Source organism: Lissotriton vulgaris, chromosome 10 (genome assembly GCF_964263255.1).
Source record: "Lissotriton vulgaris chromosome 10, aLisVul1.2, whole genome shotgun sequence".
Lineage (NCBI taxonomy): Eukaryota > Metazoa > Chordata > Amphibia > Caudata > Salamandridae > Lissotriton > Lissotriton vulgaris.
The window spans coordinates 859100297-859127365 of NC_141698.1; the positions used below are offsets into that span (position 1 = coordinate 859100297).

The 27069-nt window shown below is 44.2% G+C and overlaps 1 protein-coding gene across 4 annotated transcripts in view; it reads left to right on the forward strand.

The window, feature by feature from the left end:
• The window catches only part of LOC147688908 (peroxisomal carnitine O-octanoyltransferase-like), a 407404-nt gene that overhangs the window by 374695 nt on the left and 5640 nt on the right, over nucleotides 1-27069 (forward strand). For all 4 annotated transcript variants that reach the window (XM_086941806.1, XM_086941805.1, XM_086941808.1 and 1 more), the window contains 3 exons: nucleotides 835-913; nucleotides 1013-1106; nucleotides 20359-20478. In XM_086941806.1, the coding sequence (XP_086797932.1) occupies nucleotides 835-913; nucleotides 1013-1106; nucleotides 20359-20478 (293 nt within the window). The remainder of the gene's footprint in view (nucleotides 1-834; nucleotides 914-1012; nucleotides 1107-20358; nucleotides 20479-27069) is intronic.

Here is a 27069-nt window from a genome sequence, read left to right on the forward strand (position 1 = left end):
GTTAAAAAGGTGAGGGGAGAATAGACATCCCTGACTGGTTCCTCTTTTAATCTGACAAACTTTTTGACAACCTACCGTTAATAAGTATTCTTGCCATAGGACGTGAATAGATGTTCATAATGGCTCTTAAAAAGTTCTTCTCTAGGCCATAGTGAAGAATAACTTTGCACAAATATTATTGAAAGAGAGAGCCGACAAATCTTTGTATTGCATGCACTATTCTCCCTACCTTCATCCCAATTATTTTCAGGGATTAAAATGGATGCACTACGGAGGCCCGGATTACTTACATGCACACAAAAAAAGTATTGTAATGGGGAGCCGAAGCCAATGGCCAATTGGCACCAGTTTAATTATTGGTCCTGTAGCAGGGGTGATGTTAAATCTGCAAACATGTCATTCCAATTTAATAATGCCAAAAAATCGTTATTACTGATTCTTCAAAACTACACACCTTTTACCCTAGGGACTCAAAATTAGGAAACGGAGGAAAACTCCCTACTCTCCTAGAGTTACATAGTCATTCCTGGTATTTTCTTTTATGTCAAAGCTTTCCCCTCACAGCACCTTTGACAAATTCAATGACTTATTTTTTTACATTTCTTTGTTACACAACCTTCTGCAATTCATCAATCAGTGACATAAAATAACATGTCCTGCATGTCCAAAGCCAGGGGTAACATTTGATTCAATAATTTCTATAGGAAAAAAAAACATGTGCTCATGTGTTTTTTGCACAGTTGCAAACCAGCACGTCAGTACTGGTATCGTGATTTCAGGCTTTTAAAGAAAATTGGTATTTTTAAAGATCTTTGTCTTATCCTTTCTCCGCAGCCCCAGGAACGTCGGCAACGCATGTTAAGAGCATTTTCAAAGCACAACCAATTAATGAAAGAGTGTCAGAATGGGAAAGGTAAGCTACTTTTCTTGGGCACGATTTTAGCTTAGTTGTTTCCCTTGTATACTGACACACCTCAGTTGCTATGAACTATGTGTATCGCTATTATTGCAGGATTTGACCGTCATTTTTTAGGACTCCAACTTATTGCACAAGATGAAGGACTGCCCAAACCAGAGCTGTTCAAGGACCCAGCATTCTCTAGAAGGTAATTTGTCTTTCGAGCAAACAGGAGGAAATGTTAAAAATAGAGTAACTCTGTCTGAGCTTATTTTGCACCTATAAAAGATAGTATTATTTGGAAAATAATTGCTCTTTTAACTTGTTTGCTGCAGAAATATACTGAGAACATTGTCACAATAGTTATCTTATTCACAGTACTACTTCTTTTTAAGCTAACCCCAGAACAATTCCTTATAAAATAGTGCCTTGCACTGTCATTTTCTTCAACATGCTTGACTTGCTAGCAGTTCCTTGGCACTGAAGGAGAGTTTATCATGTAAAACAAATAGAAAAGGTAGTTCTGAAGTTCAAGGACTATCTCTTTACTTAAAGGAAAACATTAATCTTCTTGGGGGAAAGGAAATAAAAAAGGAAAAAAATCCAGACTCCTCCCAGACAAGAAAACCTAAACTCTGAGAGCCAAGTGTTGTAATGCTAAGCATTTAGACTTTTGGATCTTGCACCTGAGAAAATTAGAAAACATCCAGAACTGCTTTCTTTTATATAATTTGTAAGGATTCTCAAAACTACCTTAAAGACAAACGTTGTCTATTCCTCTAGCCATGTCCTGCCAGCCTTTTTTCCCTTATCATGAAGGTAAGTATATACATATATACTGGTAGGCAACATTGTTGATGGATTTTCTTTTCAAAGTAGAGAAGGAGCCACCTGATTAGAATGGGTAAGCCCGGGAAAAACATAGAGAAAATGATCATTCACTCTGATTAGTTGATGCTCAAACTAGACTTTAAAGGAAAAGCGGTTGTTGCCAGCCCTGGCATTTTGAATTTCCTTAGGAACTTGTTGATTTGAGGAGAATACTTGGTTTATATTTGCTGGCAAATAAGGTAATTTTTATGGATCAACTCCTACACTGCTTCTTTTTTCTTTACCTGTGGTACAGTCAAAACTTATGTCCATTACTTATCCCAGTCATTTAATTCTAGTTCTGAAAGAGAACAAGAAAACAAGCTAAGCTTGCAGATAAGCGGTCTAGATGCTGAGCATGCATAGCAGGGTTGGAAAATTGGCTAATATTGATCTGGTTGGGTACAATCTTAAAATTATCTATGCTGCCTAATTTGTGAACAATATTCTAGTACTGAAACTAACATTTTCGAGCTTGGGGAGAAATTAGTAAACTTTAGCAAATACTATTGGGGATTCAAAGTTTCAAACAATGCATGATACAAGGGTTATATTTGGGGTGTTTCCTCAGAATTACACTAATCTATACTCTTATTAAGAATTGAATAGACTGGTCACTCCAGAAGGGATTGTAAACAATTTAGATTTTGTCTCTCTTCCTGCTGTGAAGCAGGAATTAAAGGGGACAATGGGTGAAGAAATAGGAATTCAGAAAGTAATTGATAATATAACATGTCTTGTTAGCTGAAAAGCAGAAGTAATGACTCTCTTCCCTGTGAAGTCTATTAAGTACTCCATGAAATTATTTCAGCCTTTATAGACGTTGTACAGGAAGCTGCACCTACAAACGTACCATGCCCACCTGGAGAAATTCCACCAGCAGAAATTGCAGACTTACTTAAGAAAAAGGTCCATTAGAGTGTAAATCTTGTCGATCCTCTTCACTTTCAGATACTTAATCCAATATTTTTTTCACAGCACACAGCCTCTTAATTCACATATACCTATGATTCTGCTTCATGCAAAGAAACCGTTCAATCAAGTCACATGTCAGTGGTGCTAAAATGCATGCATGCATGCAGATTTGTCAAGTGATTGCATTCCCTTTATTTAAGACCCTCACCAGTATGTTAGTTTATTAACAGTCCTCGCCTCTGATTAAGATACACCAGACAAGAATGTCCCTTATCGCTTTCCCTTTTTGCTACATTCGTGGATCTCTTCCTGGGGAATTTTATCTGCAATCCTGGCACCCTGTTTTACTCACGACAAATAGTCTGTACAACCACATGCGATGATATAACCCTGTTAAGCTGCAAATTTCAGGGCACTGTCTGGCTATAAGTTGTATTCGAATATGGCTCACATCGTTCTTGCTTAAAGTCTCTTTCAGCTGATTTTCAGGTAGTTATTTACAACATGTCTCTAGGAATTGTACTATCAATGGATATGTCTAGGAAATTTAGACAGAATTATGAATTTACTCTTCTGTACTATATAAAGTTGCCTAACAAACTTAGACTTATTCTGTTCCCTTAATCTGCCATAGTACCCTTGTGGAGCTGTGCTGCCAGTTTTCTGTAACTATTTTTGGCCTTGTCTCTATGGTGCTTCATCTGCCTTTTATAAAAACAATTTTAGAAATATCTCCAGCCATTTCATCATATTTGAGGATACAAAAGGCCCTGGTGAGCATTCAAAAACTTTAGCATCTTCATCTTCCAACAATACGGTAAAAATGGGCCCTATCGTACTAGAAGTGGTACTACTGGACTGCCATGGGTAAAAGGTTAAAGCTTCCTTGCAACACATCAGAGTAAGATCCTATTCAAACTTATTGACCCCAAAATTTAAAAGGATGGTAAATTCAAAACTCTGTGTTCAGTTGGAAATAGAACAATATGTCAGCATTCCAACTTTACAAAAAAACATCTATATTGTGCTGCACTCTCACCTCTGCCAGTTTTTTAATATGTTATGTTCAAGTAGACATTAATGTCACATGTTACGAAAAGTGATGGGTTTCAGGAAATTTATCCTTGCAGTAATTTTGAATGTCAAGTGTCAACAGTAACCTGATACCATTTTTATTGACTCTCACAGATTTAAGTTGGAAGTGGTTGCAAAAGTATTGATTCTCCCTGTTGATGCCAGTAAAATACTTGTGAAACACATATTGGCATGCAAAATAGCATTAAGTTGCATTTGATAAAATAGAAGAATAGCAATAAGGTCAACTTGATATTGTCCAAATTCATTGTCGCAATCAATCTAAAGAGATGGTGATAACAGCAGCTGTGCACCACATATGGGGTGTATGGAAAGGAGTAAATTAAGTTGCCTTTGTTTGGTCAATAATTGATATTTTGAAGACATTCCAAAGGAAAGAGCATTCAAGAATTCTAAAGTTATGTTCTAAATACACATAGTGTGAAATTAAAGCACAGTACAGCCAAGTACACAGTATTTCCTTCACATTCGATCTTTTGATTTGTCAAGGCAGTAGGTTCTGTGATGAGCATTGATATGGGTAGAAACCTATAGCTGTACAATGAGTTTCAATGTCTTCGACAAAGGTAATGCCCCTACTTGCTACCCAGCTATCTTAAATCTCTCTTTAAACTTGAAGACCACAGGTTAGATTATGGGTAGCAGATGAATAATAGTTGCAAAGAAATGAGAATAATTTGATGAAAATACTTCACAAATCGGGTCGTTGCTAGCAGCATCTAATTATAATATAAAAACTTGTTTCCTAAAGTAAGCTTCTGAATATTTTATGTATTGATGGATATTTGTTAGTGGCTCACAGCCACATTAGTTGGGTGGGTTACTTTACTTTGGCCAGGCATTTCTTGTTAATCCTTATACTTGAATGTTTATGGAAAGTTTGAATCCAGTAGTCATTATTACTTTGCATCAGTTCAAAAAGTCACAACCTTCTCTCGGTGCTCGTGGCATCTGTTAGCAAACTGAGGCCATACAAATTAGCTTTACCAGTGCTTGCTTTCCTTTCTATTCAGCACTCAATCGGCAATGCATGTGTTTCCCTGCTTCTCCTCCATATCCTCCTCCATTATTCAGTGCTCCTTTGTGTGCTATAATTTTGTTTTCTCCTCTGCTCATTCATTGCGTCCTGGTGCTCCTGTATTCCCACTCCCTGTCCTAATCCCCATTTTTTTTGTATACGGCTTGGCAACAGCTGTAAAGTGCTGCTTGACTGCTTACTAACTTTTTTGTGCTTCTGCACATTTTCTTCGTTTACTTTTAATCTACTGTTCTAAAGTGGCTGGCAGCTATACTGGAAAGGTACATTGTTTGTGGCATGTGTGTCTCTAGATACACATGATATGCTTATTTCTGCCATCTAATGTTAGGCTCGCTCGTGTACTATTTGTTTTTCTTCGAATTAAGTCTTTTGGAGTCATGGGATTCAGTGGATCCACCCACTAGTGGTAACGCATTGGGCATCTGCTTTATTGTTAGATTGCCTTTTCTCCTCCGACTAGTTTAGACAGGTGGAAGTGAGCTTCGGTTTGATGCTGCGTGATTTTCTCACTGTATCTGCAGATCCGTTCTTCATTGGTTCTTTAAAAAAATCCCCCTCTTCATCGGTCTCCACCGTTGTGTTCCTTCCACTCTGTCTCAGTCAACAGCTTCTCAACTCCAATTGTATGAGTCAAGAATGTCCTCATATTGGAAAGGACTCCACTTCAGTTCTGCCCCACTTGCCACACCAAGTACCCAAGAACTAACTTCCATAAGGTTTGCAATCTTTGATTGTCTCCAGTCCACTGTGAAGACTCCTGTTCGATGCGTGAGGTGTTCTGGAACATGAAAACCCTTTGGAACAGGCATGCTGTCAAATAGCCTCTGCCTCCATGGCGCACAGTTGAGAGGAGGAAGATACCCTGGAGCTCTTCGTAAGTAAGAGGAGTCAGATATTGAGCATCTGGATGCTCCATACGACAAAAATAAAGGCAGCTTTTTTGCCAGAAGGCAGTGGCTCTGAGACTGACCTCAAAACAGAAGAGTATCCTCTAGGCCAGTTTCCACCAAAGATCTCAGTGAGTACTGATTCACCTTCAACTCACCAAATGGAGGCACCAGCCCCAAAGTTTCGTGCCGGTGCACCACTGCAGTCTGGCCATGGGTGACATGACATTTCGAGCTAGACCTGATACCTATTCGGCACTCTGCACCAAAGTCTTCCTCGAACTTCGGTACTGGACTTGAAGACACAGGCTCATCCGCCCTCTGACTCAAAACGGGTAGACCTGAAGCATTCAGAGCCTAGACACACCGCCCGAAGCTTTCTGAGCGGAGCCATGCAGAGTTCAGGTCAAGCTGGATGCTGTGGGCAAGGACCCACCCTCTTCTGCTCCCTCCAGGCTGTCTTCTACTGCAGCGTCCTCTACTGCCTCTGAAAACTTTGATCAACCAATCCTCCAGTGGCTGCAGGAACATCTCTATTCCAAGCAGCAGCAAATCCACATCCAGCCGGGCACTGGCCCATTCTGGCAAAGCCTCCACCGCTGCTGAATGATTCTGTTCCCCATAAGAAGAAATTGACTTTTGAGGAGGCCCTTAACCCTCCATGCCCCTCACTCCCAAAAGGCCTAAAAAAGCATAAAAGGGCTCCCTCTCCACTGCCTCATGCTCGACCTTGTCCTCTACTTCTTCCTCCCCCGTCATCACCCTCTACATTTCCTTTACTGCAGGTCAATTGTCCACAACACTCAACACAGGGTTCTTCACACTCAGGGTGGGGCCGTCCAAGGCAACCCTCTGACCCTCCTCGTCGTCCTCAGGGCCCAGACCTCTGGGATGAAAATGACGCAGAACCCACAGCAGACACCGAGCCAGACCTTAGACCTTTACCCAGCAAGACCTTCTCCCCCAGATAATATCTCTTATGAGGTCCTTCAAAGGGCAGTTACCTTCCACAATGTGGCGATGCATGTGCAACAAGAGGTGATGATTTCTTCATGGTGACCCTCTCCTCTACCCATCGCTTTCTACAGTACCCTCCCATGCTCAAAGGGGTTCTCAAACGAGCCACTGATATACATAAGGAGCCAGTTAAAGCAAGAGTAGTTACACCTAAGGTCGATAAGAAATTAAAGGCCTCTCCTAACAACCCCTCATACATATGAGGCCAGTTACCACCTGACTCTATAGTTGTGCATACAGCTAGAACATGAGCTTACACATAGGGATCAAGTGATGCTCCCCCTCTAGACTCGTCCTCGGCATCCCCTGGCACAAACACAGCAGCCAACACGTGCAGACTCCACTGGCTCCCCGTGGAGAAGAGTTACCTTCAAAAGCCTCACTCATGCCTACAAATGCCTACACAACAATGGACCCAAATACCTCAATGAAAGAATAAACTTCCATGTACCCAAAAGAAACCTCTGATCTGCCAACCACGCACTAGCTGAAACTCCGCTCATCCACAGAGCTAGCATTAGAAAAATGGGGTATCACCCAAAATAGTCTTAGGACCTGGGTATCAAGCGATAAACATGAAAAAATGGTCCTAGACCTATATTTCGTATTTCAAACAAATCAATTCTTTGAGAAATACTGATTCACAGGAATTAATCCTAAGCAAGAGATAAAAAGCCCAAAAAGTGTTTTTGTCCATACATATATATACAATGCACCCATTAGAAGTTCTAATCAGTATTTCTCAAAGAATTGATTTGTTTGAAATATGAAATATAGGTCTAGGGCCATATTTTCATGTTTATAATCCACAGAGCTAGAGCAGGCGGAAGATCATTCTCTCACATTGCAGCCAAGACCTGGAACGAGCTACCGACAGACATCAGACGCACCGCTCCCTAAACACTTTCAGTAAGGCTCTCAAGACCTGGCTCTTTGGCTGAACGGATCTGCTTACCCTTCCCCTCGCGGTACAAAAGGGGGTGGTGATGGACGGAGCATCTGAATCAATCAAACACTCGCACCCAGTCAAAAGATCTGGGTTTAATCCATCACCGTTCTTTAGCCCACTCTGCCACCCCAGTTCAGACATGGCTATATGCAAATCAGTCTGACCCTGTGCCTCATGGGAACAGTCCAGCCCGAACTGCCAAGCCATGTCTTCTCTTGACCGGAAATAAGCTTCCGAGGACCGGTTTCTGGCATTCCAGCCGTCTTCAGCCCGGCTTGCTTGAATCCAGTGCCAAAGTGAGCAAGGGACTCACGTCTGAGCATACCCTGCCACACTTATGGCGGCCTAAAGCGGTACAAAAGGGGGTGGTGATGGACGGAGCATCTGAATCAATTAAACACTCACACCCAGTCAAAAGATCTGGGTTTAATCCATCACCGTTCTTTAGCCTGCTCTGCCACCCCAGTTCAGACATGGCTATATGCAAATCAGTCTGACCCTGTGCCTCATGGGAACAGTCCAGCCCGAACTGCCAAGCCATGTCTTCCCTGGACCGGAAACAAGCTTTCGAGGGCCGGTTTCTGGCATTCCAGCCGTCTTCAGCCCGGCTTGCTTGAATCCAGTGGCAAAGTGAGCAAGGGACTCACGTCTGAGCATACCCTGCCACACTTATGGCGGCCTAAAGCGGTACAAAAGGGGGTGGTGATGGACGGAGCATCTGAATCAATCAAACACTCACACCTAGTCAAAAGATCTGGGTTTAATCCATCACCGTTCTTTAGCCCACTCTGCCACTCCAGTTCAGACATGGCTATATGCAAATCAGTCTGACCCTGTGCCTCATGGGAACAGTCCAGCCCGAACTGCCCTTCCCCTCAGCGCCTTGAGACCCTAGCTGGTGAGTAGCATGCTTATTATTCCCTGATTGATTGGAGAGCAAGAAAATGGATGCCTGGGCAAAAGGGTAGCAGCACAGGGTGCTACGTATCGCCAGCTCAATCAGCCTACTGTCTCAGTAGGACTAAGCTCATTGGTGTCAGATGGCATACCTCGAGCAACATCTCCCAGAGCAGTACCACAAAAAGGTACAAGAATTGGTGCCTTAGAGAAAAATTATCTGTAATACCAACATCCGTTGTGCACTGGATGCTGCAAACACAGCCAGGAGCGGCATTAACAACAGCATCCAATTCCGTCGCCATGACTGTCTGCGTGTATCTGGTTTGAGACTGTAGGTCTGGCAGCACCTTTTAAATGTACTCTTCAGTAGCCAGTATCTCTCCGGCCCACAGGTAAACTAGATGCTAGAAAAAACTCAAAAACGACAGTGGCACAGTCAAATAGATGCGCGCCCTACAGACCCCCACTCTCGTAGCTTCTTTCAATGATCCCAGTACCATGGAGCAGCAAAAGCTTCTACCACAGAACCCTCCTTCACCTTCACAACACTATGAACAAAAAGGGGTCTATTACTTGTACTTTCTTATTCCCCAAAAAGGAATACTCCCTATGAACCAGCCTCGATCTTAGGCCCATCAACAAATGCATTCTGAAGGAGCACTTCCACATGGTGACTCTACAAGACGTCATACCACTACTTCATAGAGGCAAGTTCATGAGCGCCCTCGATCCGAAGAACTCCTACTTCCGCATACCCATTACTTCGAAGATACCTGAGGTTTGTTGTTAGTGGACGTCATTACCAGGTCAAAGTACTTCCATTCTGGGTTTCTACAGCCCCTGAGGGTCTTTACCAGATGTCTGGCGTGGTAGCAGTTCCCTTACCTGGATGACTGGCTGATGAAATGCACTACACACCAATTATGCTTAGTGCATATCCAGACCACCATCCAGACCTTACACTGACCAGGTTTTACCATCAATCTGAGCAAATTCTACCTACAAACCCCTTCAAGTGCAGCTCTTCTTCGGGCCATCCTAGACTCACAGGTGGGGAAGATGTTTCTCAGTTTAGCACGAGTGAAAGCCTTTCAAAACGTACTGCCTCTTTTTCAGCCAGATCGTTAGGCGACTGTCAGAACTGTGATGCGACTTTTGAACATGATGGCATGGCCATAGTTCGTCATGCCAGACTGCACATGTGTCTGTTACAGAAATGCTTAGCAGCACAGAGGTCTGAAACGCAGGGTCATCTGGAATATATAGTGTTAATTTGGGGTCGCACACATCACTCTGTGCAGTGGTGGAACACAAACAACCTGTTGAAGGGCACCCCTTCTTTGAGCCAGTTCCACAAGAGACCATCCCACGGACACCTCACTCACCAGCTGGGGCGCACATTTCAATTGTTTCACCTTCAGGGGATGTCGATGCCTGCCCAGCAATCCCTTCACATCAACCACCTGGAGCTGCTGGCATTTCATCCTCTCATACAGGACAAAACATTTCTGATCCGCACAGACAACAAAACTGCCATGTTTTACGCACAAAAAAACAGAAGAGCACTGTAGGAAACAGCCCCTTTTTGACTTGGTCACCCCCACTTTTTGCCTGGTATTAGATGCAATATTGACAGGAAGTGCACTGCGTTCCAGTTAACTATGTCACCAGTTCCAGATCTCTTTCCCTAAACTGTACACTTGTTTCCCCAGTTGGTAATACATTTGGCACTCCCTAGTCCCTAGTAAATGGTACCCCTGGTACAAGGGCAAGGAGGCTCAAAAGAGTTCCTGAGTGTGGCAGCATACATGGTGCCACCCCACGGGGCCCATCACCAAACTCATGCAGACTGCCACTACATGAGTCTTGGGGCAGACAAAAGTGAAACCACAACATGGCATACTGCCTTGTGTGCCAAGCCTACAGACATTCCCGGAGGAAGACGTTTCAAGCTGACACCGGTTTCTCGCGCCATTGGAGCAGTTGGAGATTGAAGGAAGATCGTGTGACTTAAACCACCCCCAAGAACCAAACTATTTTGATTCTATATATTGTGTTGGGCGGACACAGTGAAGAGATTAAGATTTCTCGAGACTTGAGCCGAGACGGTGGCACCTACCCCACCCTCTTGGGTGGGTGTGTGGGTTGACCGATTATATTTGCCCTAGATTTGGCCAGGGCCGTGCATATGAGAGTACCCTTGTCCTGATGAAGCCTATATCATCTGGCTGAAACGCGACCGCGACTGCGTCGACACCTTTGGCTTTGAACGGAGTCCCTTAGTTTAATACAAGAAAGATTTGATTTGTTCATTGATGCACCTACACAAATATAGGTTGGGTATATGTGTTAACCCCCTGGTGCTTGTCTGTTGGGACTACCTTTTTTATTGTATACTCCACTAGACCTTAAGAGGAGATACATATGTAAATTGGTGTGTATATATATATTTGTACATATATTTTTTTGTCTTTAGGGTACATAAAAGTGTTTTTGATATTTTATATGTTGTATATTTGTATAGAATGTACATGTGATGTGTTGTATATAAATCGTTTTTTGTTGTGCCTCTCTGGCTGCCCGCCCATATATGTATATATGAACTTATAGATATGCTTCCTTGATTTAATTTGCTAATCACAAGAAAATTAATTGTTTCTTGTTTGAGAAATAAAAGTGGATCGATCCCTTCAGTACCATTTTTCTCTACTTTTTTCATCCGTGGATGTCTCCTGCTCAGGTACGGGAGGGTGAGGTGGGCAGAACCCCTAACCATTTTTTCTAGTCTATGCCTACAGACACTGCATGCTGGATACACCGGCCTTACAGTCCTAAGACCGGATTCACTATGCTGCATTATGCTGACATAACTACATGAGCAGATGTGCTCCTGTGCCGGTCACTCTAATTACTGCCAGTACAAGTAACCAGGGAAACCATTTTAAGTACATTTGCTGGATACTGATCTAAAACGAGTTCCACAGCTACATGATGGCTTCACTGAAACTAAAGCTTTTTGGTATAAAGATCTTGTATTGTTAAACCCACACTGATTACAGTGATGGATTTATTAATACAAGCACCCAGAGGTCACCTTAGAGCTACCCCCTGATAACCTACCAACTGGTAGTGTGATCGCTGACCAGTTTAGACCACCCTGCCACCAGAGGCAGGTTTCTGACCCTCAGGCGTGAGTCTATGCTCTCCGGATGTCAGTAAGAAAGCCTGCTAGAGAGAGTGTATTTTACTTTCCCTCCAAAAGGATGACCTGTAAATTAACATTGCAAGGCAGGGAGCTTTAAAGAGCCCACCACCTTTGGTATGCAAATATGGCTTCCCTCAGAGGTGTGGGGGGGGGAGGGGGGGGGGGGGTGGGGGGGAGTTGACCAGGACCTGTTTGACCTCTGGACTTGTCAGAAAATAGATTAGTAGTCAGAGAGGCATGTCCTCCCTCAGGCTAGTTCCATCCCTAAGGTGGGCTAACTTATGGAGATGCACAATGTAAAAGTCTGCCATCTTGGTAACGGCAGAGTTAGGAACTCTGAAACATGGTTATGCCAACTTCCCACGGGAAGTGGTCACATAGGTAGCGTAGTGACCACAGGGGTAAGTAGCCTATTGGCTACAACCCCACACTCCCCTAATGCCCCTAAATTTAGTATTTAGAGGAGCCCCTGGCACCAGAATATCAAATCCTGCTGACCTGAAAGAAAAAGATAGACGCTGAAGAGTCACAAAAGCATGAACAGAGGAGCTGCAACTGACTTGACGCCAATCATGCTGGCCTGCCTGCTGTCCTTGACAGTTGCAACTAAGTCAACTCGTATTGCAGCTACAGTTCCTCCAAAATCCTGAGAGGACTGCCAGCACTTCACCCAAGAACCAAAAACTCCTGTGAAGTAGCAGAGATGAATCGTACCTTGGGTTTTCCAACAGTGGACTTCCCAACGCCTCCTGCAGCCTCTTTGTGCAGGTCGCCTCCAACTTGAGTGTCTTCAGGGACAAAAATATGATGCCTCAAGACACGTCTGCACTCGGCCGCCCCATTCCGTGGAGAATAGGGTCAAAGGTGTCCTTGCGTCCCCTAGCATCATGAGACCTGAGCCCCTTGTTGATTCAGCCCGACTAACCTCCCAATCCCTACCTGCAGCGACTTTGTGACTGGACCGATCCCCATTGACCTACACAGGGCGCCCAACGCCGTATTGCACCCGTCCTCCTTTGTGCTACTGAAGTCAGTAGCGTAGCTAGACCTTAGACCGCCTGTGGCAACCCCTACGTATGCCGCCCGCGGCGCCGTATTAAAGAGCAGGGGTGTTGGCAGATTCCTAGGATTGTTCACGCCCCGTGACGGCCGCACTGAAGAGCAGAGGGCGATTGCCGCCTCAAGACGGCAGGAAACAGCTGGAGGGAGGCCGTCTCCTCCCCAAAACTAGTGCCGCCTGGGGACTGCCCACCCCACCCAGCCCCTCCTTGCTATGTTACTGCCCGAGGTACCTATTGGTGCTGCCAAGGACCTTGCCCCATACTCATCTTAAGTTCTGAAGATTGGTCCCTTAAATCAATTCATTGTGAAGTACCTGTATGCAGTAAAGTATTTCCTGTCGCTTTTTGAAAACTCCAAACATTTTTATCTCAAAACATACTTACCTGATTTTGATGATCTTGATGCCATAAATTATATAAAGATAAGTGTTCTTTTTATAAGTTGGTGTGGATCTCCTTATTGAGTCGGGTGTATCATTTATTGACTCTGTTTATTGCAGATGTCTAACACTCCTCTCTGATAAGCCTAAGGCTGCTCGACCACACTACCCCCTAAGAGAGCACCTTGGGATTGCTTGAGGAAGCCCCAGTCTTCTTATAAGGGATACCTGGACTCTTTGCACAGTATACCTCTTTTTGTTATACTATATATAGTGCCAGCTTCCTACAGGTACATACTCCACACAGCTGTCCATTGTGGTCCAGAGCATTTGGCAATGGACGGTACATCACAGCGTACACCTTATTATTCAACACATTCCTGAGGTGGACAACAATCTGGCAGACCTGCTCAGCAGGGCGCATCAACAAGTCCACAAGTGGAAACTTCACTCCCAGGTCCTACTCTGCTACTTTTGACATTGGGTATCCCACATAGACCTGTTCGCCATGACAAAGAATACAAAATGTCCAAACTTCGCTGCCAGGCTACCACACCCACAGTCTATGGGCAATGCACCATGGATAAACTGGTAAGTGAAATTTGGCGCTGCTTTTCCGCCTCTCTCACTCCTGCTATTTGGGGTACGAAGGCTGAGGAAGACATCCCTCACTCTCCTTGTGGTACGTACCTTGGCGCACTAGCCATGGTATACCGCACTTCTCAAACTTTCTCTCGTTCCTCACGAGAGGCTCCCCATCACAGAACGACTGTACTTTCCGACATCCCAGCCCTCAGCAGCTCAAACTGGCAATTTCTCTCCTGGGGTCATAGAGTTTGGTTATCTTATCCTTCTATAGGAATGCATGTCTATCGTCAAAGACATGCGCAGACCCACTACCAGGACCTGCTACACAGCTACATAAAAATGTTTTGTGCACTGTTGTTTTCCCAAACATATCAATCTTCTCACAGCATCGGTACAAGACATTGTCTGTTACCTGCTCCACCTGCAGAAATCAGGCCTTGCCTACACTTCCATTCAATCACACATGGTGGGTGTAGCTGCTTACATGCAGGATAGGCAACATTCTTAAATGTTCAGAATACCAGTCTTTAAAGCCTTTATGGAAGGCCTCAAAGGGGTTATCCCACCTCTGATGCCTCTGCACCTGTGTTAAACATTATTGTAGTCCTTACAAGACACATGGGCCCGCCTTTTGAACCCCTTCACTCTTGTCCATTGCAATTTCACTCCTGGAAGGTGGCTTTCCTTTTATAGTCATCACTTTCCACAGGTGATCAACAAAATTCATGCTCTTCCCGTGGAAGAGTCTTTCGTCCAGGTACATCACGATTGGGTGGTCCTCAGGACCAATCCAAGATTCCTCCCTAGGGTATAGTCTCCAGTTTTGACATCAGCCAGAATATCGAGCTCCCAATCTTTTTTAACACCCAGACTCACACTGTAGCGGAACACGCTCTACATTCTCTAGATGTCAAGAGAGCATTAATGTACTACATGGATACAACAAAATACATCCGTAAAATGCAACAGCTCTTTGTGGCATACTCCAAACCACACAAGGGTCATGCCATTTCCAAGGTGAGTGTTGCACTTTAAATGAAGCAAAAGGTAAAGGAACCCTGCCTGTCCCACCAAGGCCTCATTCTACTCATAAGAAAGGGGATTTAACTGCCTTCTTATATAATATACCATTAGCTAATATCTGTAAGGCAGCTACTTGGACCTCCTCTCATACATTTACCAAACTCTATAGGGTGGATGTCCTAGCCAGACAACAAGCTGCTGTTGGCCAGGCTGTCCCACATAAACTTTTCCAGTCTTCTGGTACATTCTCATTCTAAGCCATCGCTTTATGGAGGACTGCTTTACAGTCTAGTCGAAGCATGTGTATCTACACACATGCCACATATGGAAAATGTAACATACTCTGTAAGCATCTGTTTGTGGCATGTAGTACTGTATATTCACATGAAAACATTATATACACAATTACTGGTGAGTGGGTGAGCATCATAGCGCCCTCTAGAAGAATTTGCAGCAGGGTGGATGAGAGTCAATGATTTATATCCCACGGACAGGCAAAAACACATTCGACTGGCAGGAGCCACAATTTTGCAGCCAATGTAAAAAAAAGATTTGTTTTCAGCCAGTCAAAAGAGGACCATGTATGTTTGTAACCAGACATTTTGTATGCTTTTTGTATACACATTTCCTTCCATGAAAAAGAATTGAAACTTAATTGTAAACCATAATTACTGTTTTGGACGTTCTATTACTTGCTTAGTCACTTATAAAACCAGTATGTAACGCAGTACCATATAAGTAAGTTACAACATGCAACACACTTGAGTGAATAGCACTTCTATCTATGAGCGTCAGTTGATGACCTAGCGGCTAGAAGTGCACTAGTAGTAGCTGTTCATGGTGGACAACGATATTGCGTGTTAACAGCATGCGCTCCGGATCACCTCAGTCCCTGCTGCCCCCATTACCCTATTACCTGGCAGTCACTGCCTTTGAAGCCCGGGCTGCAGGTGCAGCTGTAGTTGCAGTCGGGAGATTTTAGGCTCCATCTGTAGACTTTTCACAACAGTTTATTGGGTGACAGCGTAGAAGTGTTGCATTGTACTGTATTTGCATTTCTCCAGCACGGCGGAGCGGCAGCGGAAGTGTTGTTACACAGCAGGAGGGACAGCTGAGGACAGGGGTATGTGGTGGCAGCGAAGCAGCTTGGCATGAGCAGAGAATCAGCAAAGGAGAATGGCAGCAGCTCTGCAGCCGCACATTGCCAATGCCATAAATGGACCTGGCAAGGCCTCTATGGGGTCAAACATGTCATGACCCAGTTCCCTTTAAAAGAAGTTCCTTGCCTGAACAAAATATCAGCATGACAGGGGTAGTGCAAGGTAAGCAACAGGGTATGAGAAGCACAACATGTTCAGGGTGTGTCACATGACAGGGCAAGGCTGGAGCAGCTCTTAGAAGATAACTGGAAAGCACAGGAGCACTGAAGAGAGGGTCACATGCAGCGTATCCTCAGCCTGGCCTTCAACATGCACCCAGGAAGTAGCAGCAGACCCCTCTGCCTTATATGGAGCTGTCAGTTCGGCCACAGCTGTTGCATAAGAGCCTTCGGCATGCATCCATTCTCCCCCAATAGGCATTGTTACCTCCTCGTTGCTGTCCATGGCAGCAGGGCCCCTCGCCCTCTGTAGCACGAGATGTCCAGGGATGGAACCGCATCAGCTCGAATCTGTCTTTCTGCCATGTACTCACACGAGAACAGTAGAGTGCTCCAACTACTAATAGGATAGTGTTGTATTCTCAGGCCACGATCTGATCCCTCGCATGAGTCTGGCCCCAGGGGGCCCCCTCATAGGGAAGGTGGTGATAGGGACCAACTGGGATAGTGAGCCGCTCACCTGCATTCAGCGCACCGGGAGGTACCATCAACTGCTGCGGGCTCCAAGCAAACGAAAGCGATATTGTCACACTAGTAATAACAACAAGTGCTGGCCTCTGATGCACTCGAGGGAGTGCCTGCTTGTGCCCCGGGTAGACAGTGAAGTGTGTACTGCAGTGTAAACAAGCTCTGATGCAATTGAGTGGGTCCCTGCTGAATGTGCCTTTGTGTAATGTAACTGATGCTCATGTTGACCATGTTAAGGTGAGATGACGATAGCAAAGAACTGGTCTGCTGACGGAGGGAAAAAAAGTGCTGTGCATGCAAAAACTTAAAAGAATTGTTCTACAAAAGCAGATGGAAACAGTTCTTGGTCACCTGGAAACTGATAAGACAAGCACAGGAACAAGTATTGGTCCATATCGGAAACAGTATGCTTTAGCCAATAGAAATGGAGGAGAAGTAAGTGGCAAGCACAGGAACTAGTAAAAAGCAAGGAAAGCCAGGAGGTGGGATGTAAGCCGCTTTTAAGATTTATATTAAATACAATAGATTTCACAAGCAAATCGCAAGCGGTTTGTGGGAGAAACCTAAAAATGACAAATTGGTGGTGGACTGTACTCAAGTCGTACTATTTAAGTTGTATTTGCCATGATTTTACAGTGGACCCATATACCGACTTATCAAAGCAATGTACAAAGTCTTTTTCTTTAATAAAAATTGTTTATTAAAAAAAAAATGCCAAATTGTCTACTGATGCGTATGCATTATCATTCATCTTGAAATTACTTTTCTTTAGTACAAAAGCCATTCCTATATTTGTATGCATTGTGATGCTCTGGCAGACATTTTAACATCAACGAATGTTAAAGCAAACCAGAAAGTCAGTAGCGTGGCCTGTTACTGGCAATACTTTCCCAAAGCTTGTACATTTTAGGCACACATTTGTTTATTTGTCACATCAAGAATGAGGTTTCGTTACCCTTCCCACACTCTACAGTTATGCATCCAGTTGGTTGCAATAGATTTAAATTTTTTCCTGTAAGGCTCCTCATGTCTTTTGGTATTATACATTTCAATAGAAACAACGTGGAAGAACCCACAGGTAATCATTACACTTCTATTGACTCAATATGATATAACCGAGTACAGACGTTCAATGGATTTGTAAAAAGACTCCTCATCCACCAACGTAGTTGGAGGCATGCTTCATCATTGGGGTCTCAGCTGGGCTGCTGAATGCAACCCAGCTGTGCTTCGATGCCAATCCTTAAGGGTCATTCTTTAATAATAACATTAAGGTCCCTATTTATACTTTGGTGGCGGTAGGTGGTAACCTCCTTCCGACTAGGTTACACCACCTGCCTCTCAGACATTTATTACAAGGGAGCGCAGAGGCACGCCAATATCCCCATTTCCACCCCTGTCCAGAGTCCAGGCAAACCATTGCCATGTATAAATCTAGTGTAAATGAAGCACTGTCTTTGTTTGCTCATAATTATGTCACCTAAAGGACTGTCATGAGTGGCACGTTAATTGCGAGGAAATAACTGAACCCAGAATTACCAGTGAAGTGTGTTATATTCCCACCATTATAATGCCATTACTAAATAATGATCTGGTAATGGGAAAGAACAAGCGGGCATGGACTTTGTGTATCTGTTTACTCGTCTTCCTTTATTACCAGGCCGTTCTCCAGCCATGAGTTCCACCTGATTTTGGCTTTATCTATCGACCATTACAGTGCCTGAAAATGGGGAGTAACATAGTCCTGGACTTACTGCGTTTGTTTTCACTTGTCTTCTCTCCTTACCAGGCCATTTTCCAGCTATGAGTGTGTAACGACCGGATTCTCATGACAGGCAGCTCACCATCCGTGGCTAACCCAGTCGTCACGTAACGACACTCTTCTCAGGCCACTATTTACAAGACACATAGAATACTCACCTGAGAAAGTGAAAAGAAGCTATTTACATGCCTGTATAGTCAAACATATCACTAATACCTAATGGGCTCCATATCTTATCCTATATTTACCTCATTTTATATTCTTTAACGTCTCCCGACGATATCTTTAACGTCACCCGACGATATCTTTAACGTCACCCGACGATCTCTTTAACGTCACCCGACGATCTCTTTAACGTCACCCGACGATCTCTTTAACGTCACCCGACGATCTCTTTAATGTCACCTGACGATATCTTTAATGTGACCCGACGATATCTTTAACCTCACCCGACGATATCTTTAACGTCACCGGACGATCTACACTAATGGGGATAACTAATAGGGGTTCACCTTTAAGATTTATTTCCCAAATGAAGTTCACACTCTCCCCCAATCATCAGTTACCTTTGCAGAAGTGCATATCCCATCCTTCTGTATATCAGCACCTGGTTAAAAGGAAAGGTTAATCTCCTTCATGAAAACAACATTCAAAGATCTTGGTCATTAAATCTTTATTCTACAATCAAACATGACAGAATGAGCAAAAGATAAATAAACTAAGTTAGTTGATACCTATATTCTAAAAAGGGGAATGAAGATGAATAGTTAAATGCATTCTACACTAAGCTCAGAATGCCTCACCTTAGACGTGTGTCTTTCCTTCTCCGCAGCGGAGCTGATCCCTCTCTCTCGCTCGTTCTCTTCTATGCGCTTGGGACTCTGCTCTCTTCTCTATGGCTCACGAATACACGTCTGCACCACTATGCCTCGTCTATGCTGCCATGGTTCCAGAATACTCTAACCCTCTTCTGGTCTTAGTCTCTGCTACTCCTGTATGATGCACTACAGGACTTTCGATCACTCTCCTTCTTCACGTCAGGATTTCGATTAGCTGATGGTATCAATCTTTATGCACCAGCCTTCAGACCAACTTCTTCGGTCTTCTCAACACAGTGCTCTCTCTCTCTACTCTACTCGCTTCTTGATAATATAGAGCTCACTTTCTCTATGGAAAATTCCGGCATTAGGCCGACTCGCACCGAATTCCTGTACCAGTCCCCGGCCCCCTTCGCCCTCCTCAGTGGCCACCTGCGTATTCCGTCTAGAGACGGGGAGACAAACACATTCCTTCGATAAGGCCCAGTCTTGACCGGTTCCTCTCTAGCGAACAACAGGATGAATTCTAAACATTACCTTTACCCTGCAAGTGCCTCGGACAGCCGAGGCAGAGATACAAAATGGCTTCTCTCTAGCTTTCGGGCCTGTAGGCACGAAAAAACGGAAAAGGGCACTAAACCCTGTCAAAGCACATAGTTAAGCCCTACAAATGAACGCAAATGCAACCAGGACTGAAATGGTAGTAAATTATAGTCGCCACTAGTCTAAAAATAGACTAAAATTACCCTGTCGCTACAGAGTGCCACCTGTATTTTGGTAGGTGGATTCAGTCCTGATTTAACTGCACCCAGTTCTTCTGGTTGTGGTGAAATCAAGGACACCTGAATTTAGTGGAGTGGTATCTCCAACAAAGATACTGCTTTGACTGACATGGTAGGACACTTAGTGGTCTTCATTTATTTTATTTTTTTAATACATTTGCAAGTTTTTATTCTATTACTGCTTTTAACCCTGTGCAGGAATTATCAGAACTGAATAACTACTCTATTACTTTTGACTAAGTAGCATTGTTGAGCCAAAATAATTGTAACTTCATTACATCTTTCCTAGTTTACTAAAGGATTCTTCTTCATTTGTTTCACAGCGGAGGAGGGGGTAACTTTGTCCTTTCGACTAGTTTGGTTGGCTATACGACAGTTCATGGAGGTGTTGTCCCAATGATTCCTGATGGGTATGGGATGTTTTATCGCATTAGGGATGATAGGTAAGACATATTTTCAATATTTATTAAAATAATCAAAAGACTTTGCACCTTATGATTCTGATGCTGTGTGCACTGATTTGTAACTCAATATATAGTAATATGTGGCGCCTTACTCGACAGATGTCCAAGAGACGAAACTGAAGTTTCTCTAGTGAAGGTTATTTGTTTATTTGGAATAGCTGTACCATTTTTTAAGCTGACATATTAGCGCTGGTGTTTTCCAAATGTATTGCTTGAAATAGCAGTACAGTTTGGTATAAATTAGCACAAAGTAGGTGGTTTGGCAAATAAAAGTAAGTAGGGCAGACCTACTGGCTTTGTCAAAGGATCAGCAGACCAATAGGATTTATCAAGGGGTCGGCAAATCAACATATATAAAACAGACCTATTGGCTTTGTCAAAAAGTCACTAATAACTGTAGTCCAGTGTATATTTCACAAATTCACCCATTGCAGTGTAATAAATATATTGACTGTCACAAAATATTTTCAAAAAAGCATTCTATACAAAACAAACATAAAAAATGTGTCTTAAAAATAAAAACATTTTCAAGCCACAAAGTGCAGCCATAGTATCAAACACAAGGAGTCCCTGCTGCAAGTTAAAAAGCATACAGCTGCTGATTGGAGTGCTTTAAAAATATGGTAAGCTCTCCTGGGTTTGTGGATTCAATGACCCTGGAGACTTGCTGTGTTTTTATTTTGTTTTTAATGTTGCTGGGAGGCTGCTGCGCTTGATGCAGCTTTCCAGTTGAAGAGCCTACAGCTGCAGCTTAGAGTGATGTTAAAATATGGTAAGCTCTCCTGGAGTTGTGGATTCAATTTGCTTGAAGACTTCCTGTGTATTTTTGTAGTGTTGCAGGGAGGCTGCTGCGCTTGGTGCAGCCCTCCACGACATATAAAACTGCTTGGTGGTAGCCCACCACCAAGATCCGCAAAAATTATTATAAAGCCCTTGCAGGGTATTATGGCGTGCTCCTTGCACAGACCAGTGAATGGGATCAGGTAATTAGGAGGCATGAGGAAAATCAGCTCTCCACACCCCTCTACCTCGTGCCATTCTACTACAGTTCACCTCACTGTATGCCAATCCACTTTACTCTACGTTACTCTGCTCCGCTCCATGCTACTCCACGTTGCTTTACTCCACTCCAAGGCACTATATGCCACTCAACTTCGTCACTTCACTCCACGCCACTCTATGCCACTACAGTCTATGCCACTCTGTTCTCCTCCACGCCACTCTACTCCATTCTTCTCTACTCTACATCACTCTATTCTATGCCACTCTACTCTATGCCATTCTACGCTTAGCACCTACTCTGCACCACTCTATGCCATTCTCTCCAAGCCACTCTGCTCCACTCTACGCGACTCTATGCCACTCAACTCTAAGCCACTCCACTCTGTGCCACTCTACTCTGACAATCTACACTGTGCCACTCTACGCTACGCTGCTGTGCTCCACTTCCCTCAACTCCACTCTATGGCACTCTACACTACACTACCCAAAGCCACTCTACTCTTTGATATTCCATTCTACTCCACTCCACACAACGCTACCTACGGCACTCAATGCCACTCTACGCCACTCTATTCTACTCATCTCTACTCTATGCCACTCCACTCTGAGTCACTCCACTCAATGCCACCCCATGCGTCTCTCCTGTATGCCACGCCCCTCTACTACAGTCCACCCCACCCCATGCCACTCTACTCTACACCATTTTCTCTGCCATTTCACTCTATGCTACTCTAGTATACATAACTCCATTCTGCTCTATGCCACTCCATTCCAATCTACGCCATGCCACAGCACTCTATGCCACTCTACTCTAATCCACTTCACTGTAAGCCACTCCACTCCACTGTACTCGGTGCTACCCTACTCTATACCATGCCACTATGCGCCATTTTACTCCACACCACTCTACTACAATCCCCTCCACTCTATGCCACCTTATGCCACTCAGCTTTGCACCACTTCACTCCATGACACTCCACTCTGACACCCCACTGCATGCCGCTCCCCAACTCTCCACTGTACACCACTTCACAATACCCACTCCTCTGTAGACCTCTCCACTCTACTACATGCTATGCCTCTCCACTCTACGCCTCTCCACTCAACATTCTTAGCTACTCAAGTCTACTCTACGCCACTCTACTCTACACCACTCTAAGCAAATCTGCTCTAAGCCACTCTATGCCACTCCACTCTAAGCCATTCTACTCCACTCTACTCTGTGCTACTCTACGGTACGCCACACCACTCTACTCCAAACCTCTCTACTTGACTCTGTTACCCTATGCCACGCCTCTCTGTTATGTCACACCTCTCTGTTATGTCACGCCTCTCTGTTATGTCACGCCTCTCTGTTATGTCATGCCGCTCTGCGTCACGATACTCTATGCCACGTTACTCTATGCCTCTCCACTTTACTCTACACCACTCCAGTCTAAGCATCTCTACTGTCTACTCTACTGTCTGCCATACCACTCAATTGTACGCCACTTTACTCCACACCATTCTACTCCACTCCACTCTATGCCACTCCAGTGTACGTCACTCCCCTCTGCATCAGTCTACTCTACACCACCACACTTAATGCCACTCCGCTCTACTCTATCCCTCCCTATGCCACTCTGCTCTATCCTATTCCACTCTACTCAACTCCACAAAATGCCCCTGTACGGCCCTCTAAGCCACTCTACACCATTCCACTCTATTGCACTGTACTCTAAACCACTTCACTCTGCACCACTAAGAAAGAGCAAACACAGACATATTGCCACCACTGTAGTGTAGGACGCTACCAAGACATGTGTTTTCCTTTCGCACTGCCTTCACGCCTGTCTGATAACCACTGCTTTGGCTGTCAGCAAGGCGTGCAGTGCCTTGCTTCTTCCTAAGAAAGTCTAGACTGCAAGTTCTACTCTCCATGTTCTTTTATTTTAGCACATAGAAATATGTGTTTGAGGCATATGAGCTGCAGATTCTACACTTTGCATTAGATCGCCACCTGATGTTGGGCTCGGATGATTGCATATTGTTGTCGTCTTGGAAGAAGTCTTTGTAGTCACGAGATAGGTGACTCCTCCCTTGGACGATAGTGCGCATGGGCATCGGCTCCATCCTTAGATTATTTTTTTTCCGCCACTGGGTTTGGATGCAACTTTTCCGCTCCTGTTTGAAAATCTACTTTTCAAAGACTTCGAAGCGCAAAACTTTCTAAAAACAAACTTCAACATCAATATACATAGACTCGACTTCATCAGTTCGATTCTGGTCGTCGACGCGGGACGTTGGACCTACCCACGTGGTGAGGCCTACAACTCATGGAAAGGACACCATTCAAAAAATGCCCTGTGTGTGGAGAAAAATTTCCACGCAGCGACCATCACGAGGTGGGTAACCTGTGTTTATCACCTGAACATGACGAACCGAGCTGCTTAGCTTGTGCATCCTTTCGATCCAAGAAGACCATTCGAGATCGGAGGGGCCGTCGACGCAACATGCAGAGATCAGCTCCGGAACCTGTGGATATCTTCGACGAATGTCCATGTGTCCCCGAGGAAGATTCCGATGATCTCCAAATCATATCTGAGGCAGACGACTCCGATGACTCCATACCATACCATACCATCAGGTCAACGCGTGAGTACGGCTGCCCTGCCTCAGCCCCAACCCCTAAACCAAAGGCTAAGGTCAAAACTCCGCCTTCGGGGCCCAGTCGAGATCGAGACATTGCTTCGAAAGCCCCGCATTAAAGCCTTCCGGTAGCTCCATACCGAGCAAACCGCACGTACCGATACTACCAGCTCCCTCGGCCCAAAAGAACTCCCGGTTCCGAAAAACACTCAGAAACCGTCGACTCCTAAAGACAAGACAGCACTGAAACAAATGAAGCCTGTTTCCGGCGCTTCCAAGGCGACCAAAACAGCTTCCAACCCAAAATATTCAGTGCCGAAACCTACAAAGCCTACTTCCGATACCTCCATGCCCTAAAACCAGTCCTCGACTCCGAAAACAATACCTTCGGTGCCGAAAACTACGCCAAAGGACTATACAACAACTCCTAAGGCTAAAGACAAGCAGAAACCAGGCCGGAGCCGAAAAAATCGGCGCCAAAAGCAATTTCTCAAGAAGAAGAGCTTTTTCGACCTGATCCTTTGCAAAAAAGGATATACATAGATCTAGAAACAGGACATGTTTCTACTATGCACATAGAAAGAGGAAGATAGATACAGCACCATCAACTCCAGTGCCTGTCAAGAAGAAGAATTCTGCGACATCACCTATCCACCCTTCTTCTCCTTTACTTCCTCTTTCACCTTCTATTCCTTTTAACATTTCACCTCAAAGTTCACCTGCTCATCCACCACAAATTTTTCCACCTCAATCTTCACCTCCACAGACACTTACTCAGAATGAAGATGAGTATAATATAGGGGATGGGGGAGACCCAGATGAGCCCTTTCCATACCCTTCTGATGTACCAGACTGGGAATATCCAAACCCACAAGATGTACCAGATATCCCTGACCAACATCCATATCCATCCAAACCACCTCCTGAGGATATTGGGTTTGGACATCTACTTAATAGGGCTGCCATCTATCATAATGTAACAATGCACTCAGATGAGGCAGAGGAAGATTTTTTGTTAGACACTTTTGAACACACAAAAATCTGTTCAATTATTACCCATGATTAAAGGGGATCATTAAGCATGCCCCAGAAGTGATTAAAGATCCTGTACGAGCTGGAATCATAAACCCGAGAATAGAAAAAAAGTACATGTCCGCTCCTGGAGATCCTGCTTAAATTAAAGGTCAGCTACCCTTAGTCGTTTCAAACGCTAGAAAAAGAGCAAATTCAAAGACATCAGGTGAGGCACCACCTCCTGATAAGGAATCAAAAATAATAGATGCTTCAGGCAAAAGGATAGCTGCACAAGCTAGCAATACATGGCGTATAGCTAACTCACAAGCCCTCCTCGCAAGATACAACAGGGTTCATTATGACCAGTTAGAAACCCTTTTACAACATCTAACTGACCAATATAAGGCACAGGCAAATGGCCTTATACATGAGGGTAAGCTTATTTCAAATGCCTCAATCAAGTGCGCTCTTGAAGTAGCAGACACTGCATCTAGAGCAATAAACACTAGCGTCCTCCTGAGAAGACATGTGTGGCTACGCATTTCAGGGTTTAAGCAAGAGGTGCAAACAACCATCTTAAATCAACCATTCAACCAACAACCATTGTTTGGTCCAGAGGTAGACGTAGCATTTGAAAAAAATGAAAAAATACACTGATACTGCAAAATCTGTGGGAACTTTGCAGTCCTCTCAACCAAGAGGCTCCTTTCGTCGCTCCTTTTATAGAGGAGGCTCCAAACAAACTGGAGGAGACAATTCAACTTCCTTTAAAAACAATACGCAAACATCTCCAATAGAGGATATTTTAGAGGAGGTTACAGAGGGAATACCAATAAGGGAAGAGGTTGAGGTAATATCAACAATCGATCCTCTTCCACCACTAAACAGTGACTTCCTTCAGCTCCCCCAACAGCATAACACTCCTGTAGGAGGGAGAATAACACAGTTCCTACCTGTCTGGAATTCCATCACAAGAGACAAGTGGCTAAGACAAATTATCCAGTATGGTTACTGCCTAGAGCTTACAGCTACCTCTCCACATATGCCACCCAGACAGCGTCCAATGTCCACAGAACATCTAACGCTGCTCCAACAAGAAGTTCTCTCATTGCTGCAAAAAAATGCAATAGAGCTAGTTCCGTTAAAACATCAAGGAACAGGGGTGAACTCTCTCTATTCTCTAATACCCAAAAAGGACGAAACAGTAACACCAATTCTAGACCTAAGGCCTCTCAATCTGTATATACAATGAGATCATTTTCAAATGATCACTTTACAACAAGTGCTCCCATTGTTGCAACAAGGTGGTTTCCTAATCACACTAGACCTCAAGGACGCCTACTTCCAAATTCCCATACATCCTTCTCACAGGAAGTATCTCAGATTTGTACTAGAAGGACAACACTATCAGTTCAAAGTCCTTCTATTCGGGGTCACAACTGCACCACAAGTGTTTACAAAGTGCCTAGCAGTAGTAGCAGCCCATCTCAGAAGAAAACATATCCACGTCTTCCCATACTTAGACGATTGGCTCATAAAAGCCAAGTCGTTCAATCAGTGTGTTCAACACACATCTCACACAATTCAAACACTGCACGACTTGGGGTTTACAATCAACTACACCAAGTCACATGTCCAGCCCTCTCATGTACATCAATGCCTAGGGGCTTCCATAAACACCAATGCAGCTCTAGCTTATCCCAGTCCAGCCAGGATACAGAGCATTCAAGCCTCAGTTACAAGGTTTCAAAACCAACACTCTCTCCCAGCTAGAGTGTTCATGCAACTAATAGGCATGTTGGCATCTTGCATTTTTATTGTACCATATGCAAGACTGCAAATGCGCCCATTACAGAAATGTCTAGCACATCGGTGGAATCAGGCACAAGGACAACTAACAGATCTGGTGTTGGTGAACAGCCACAC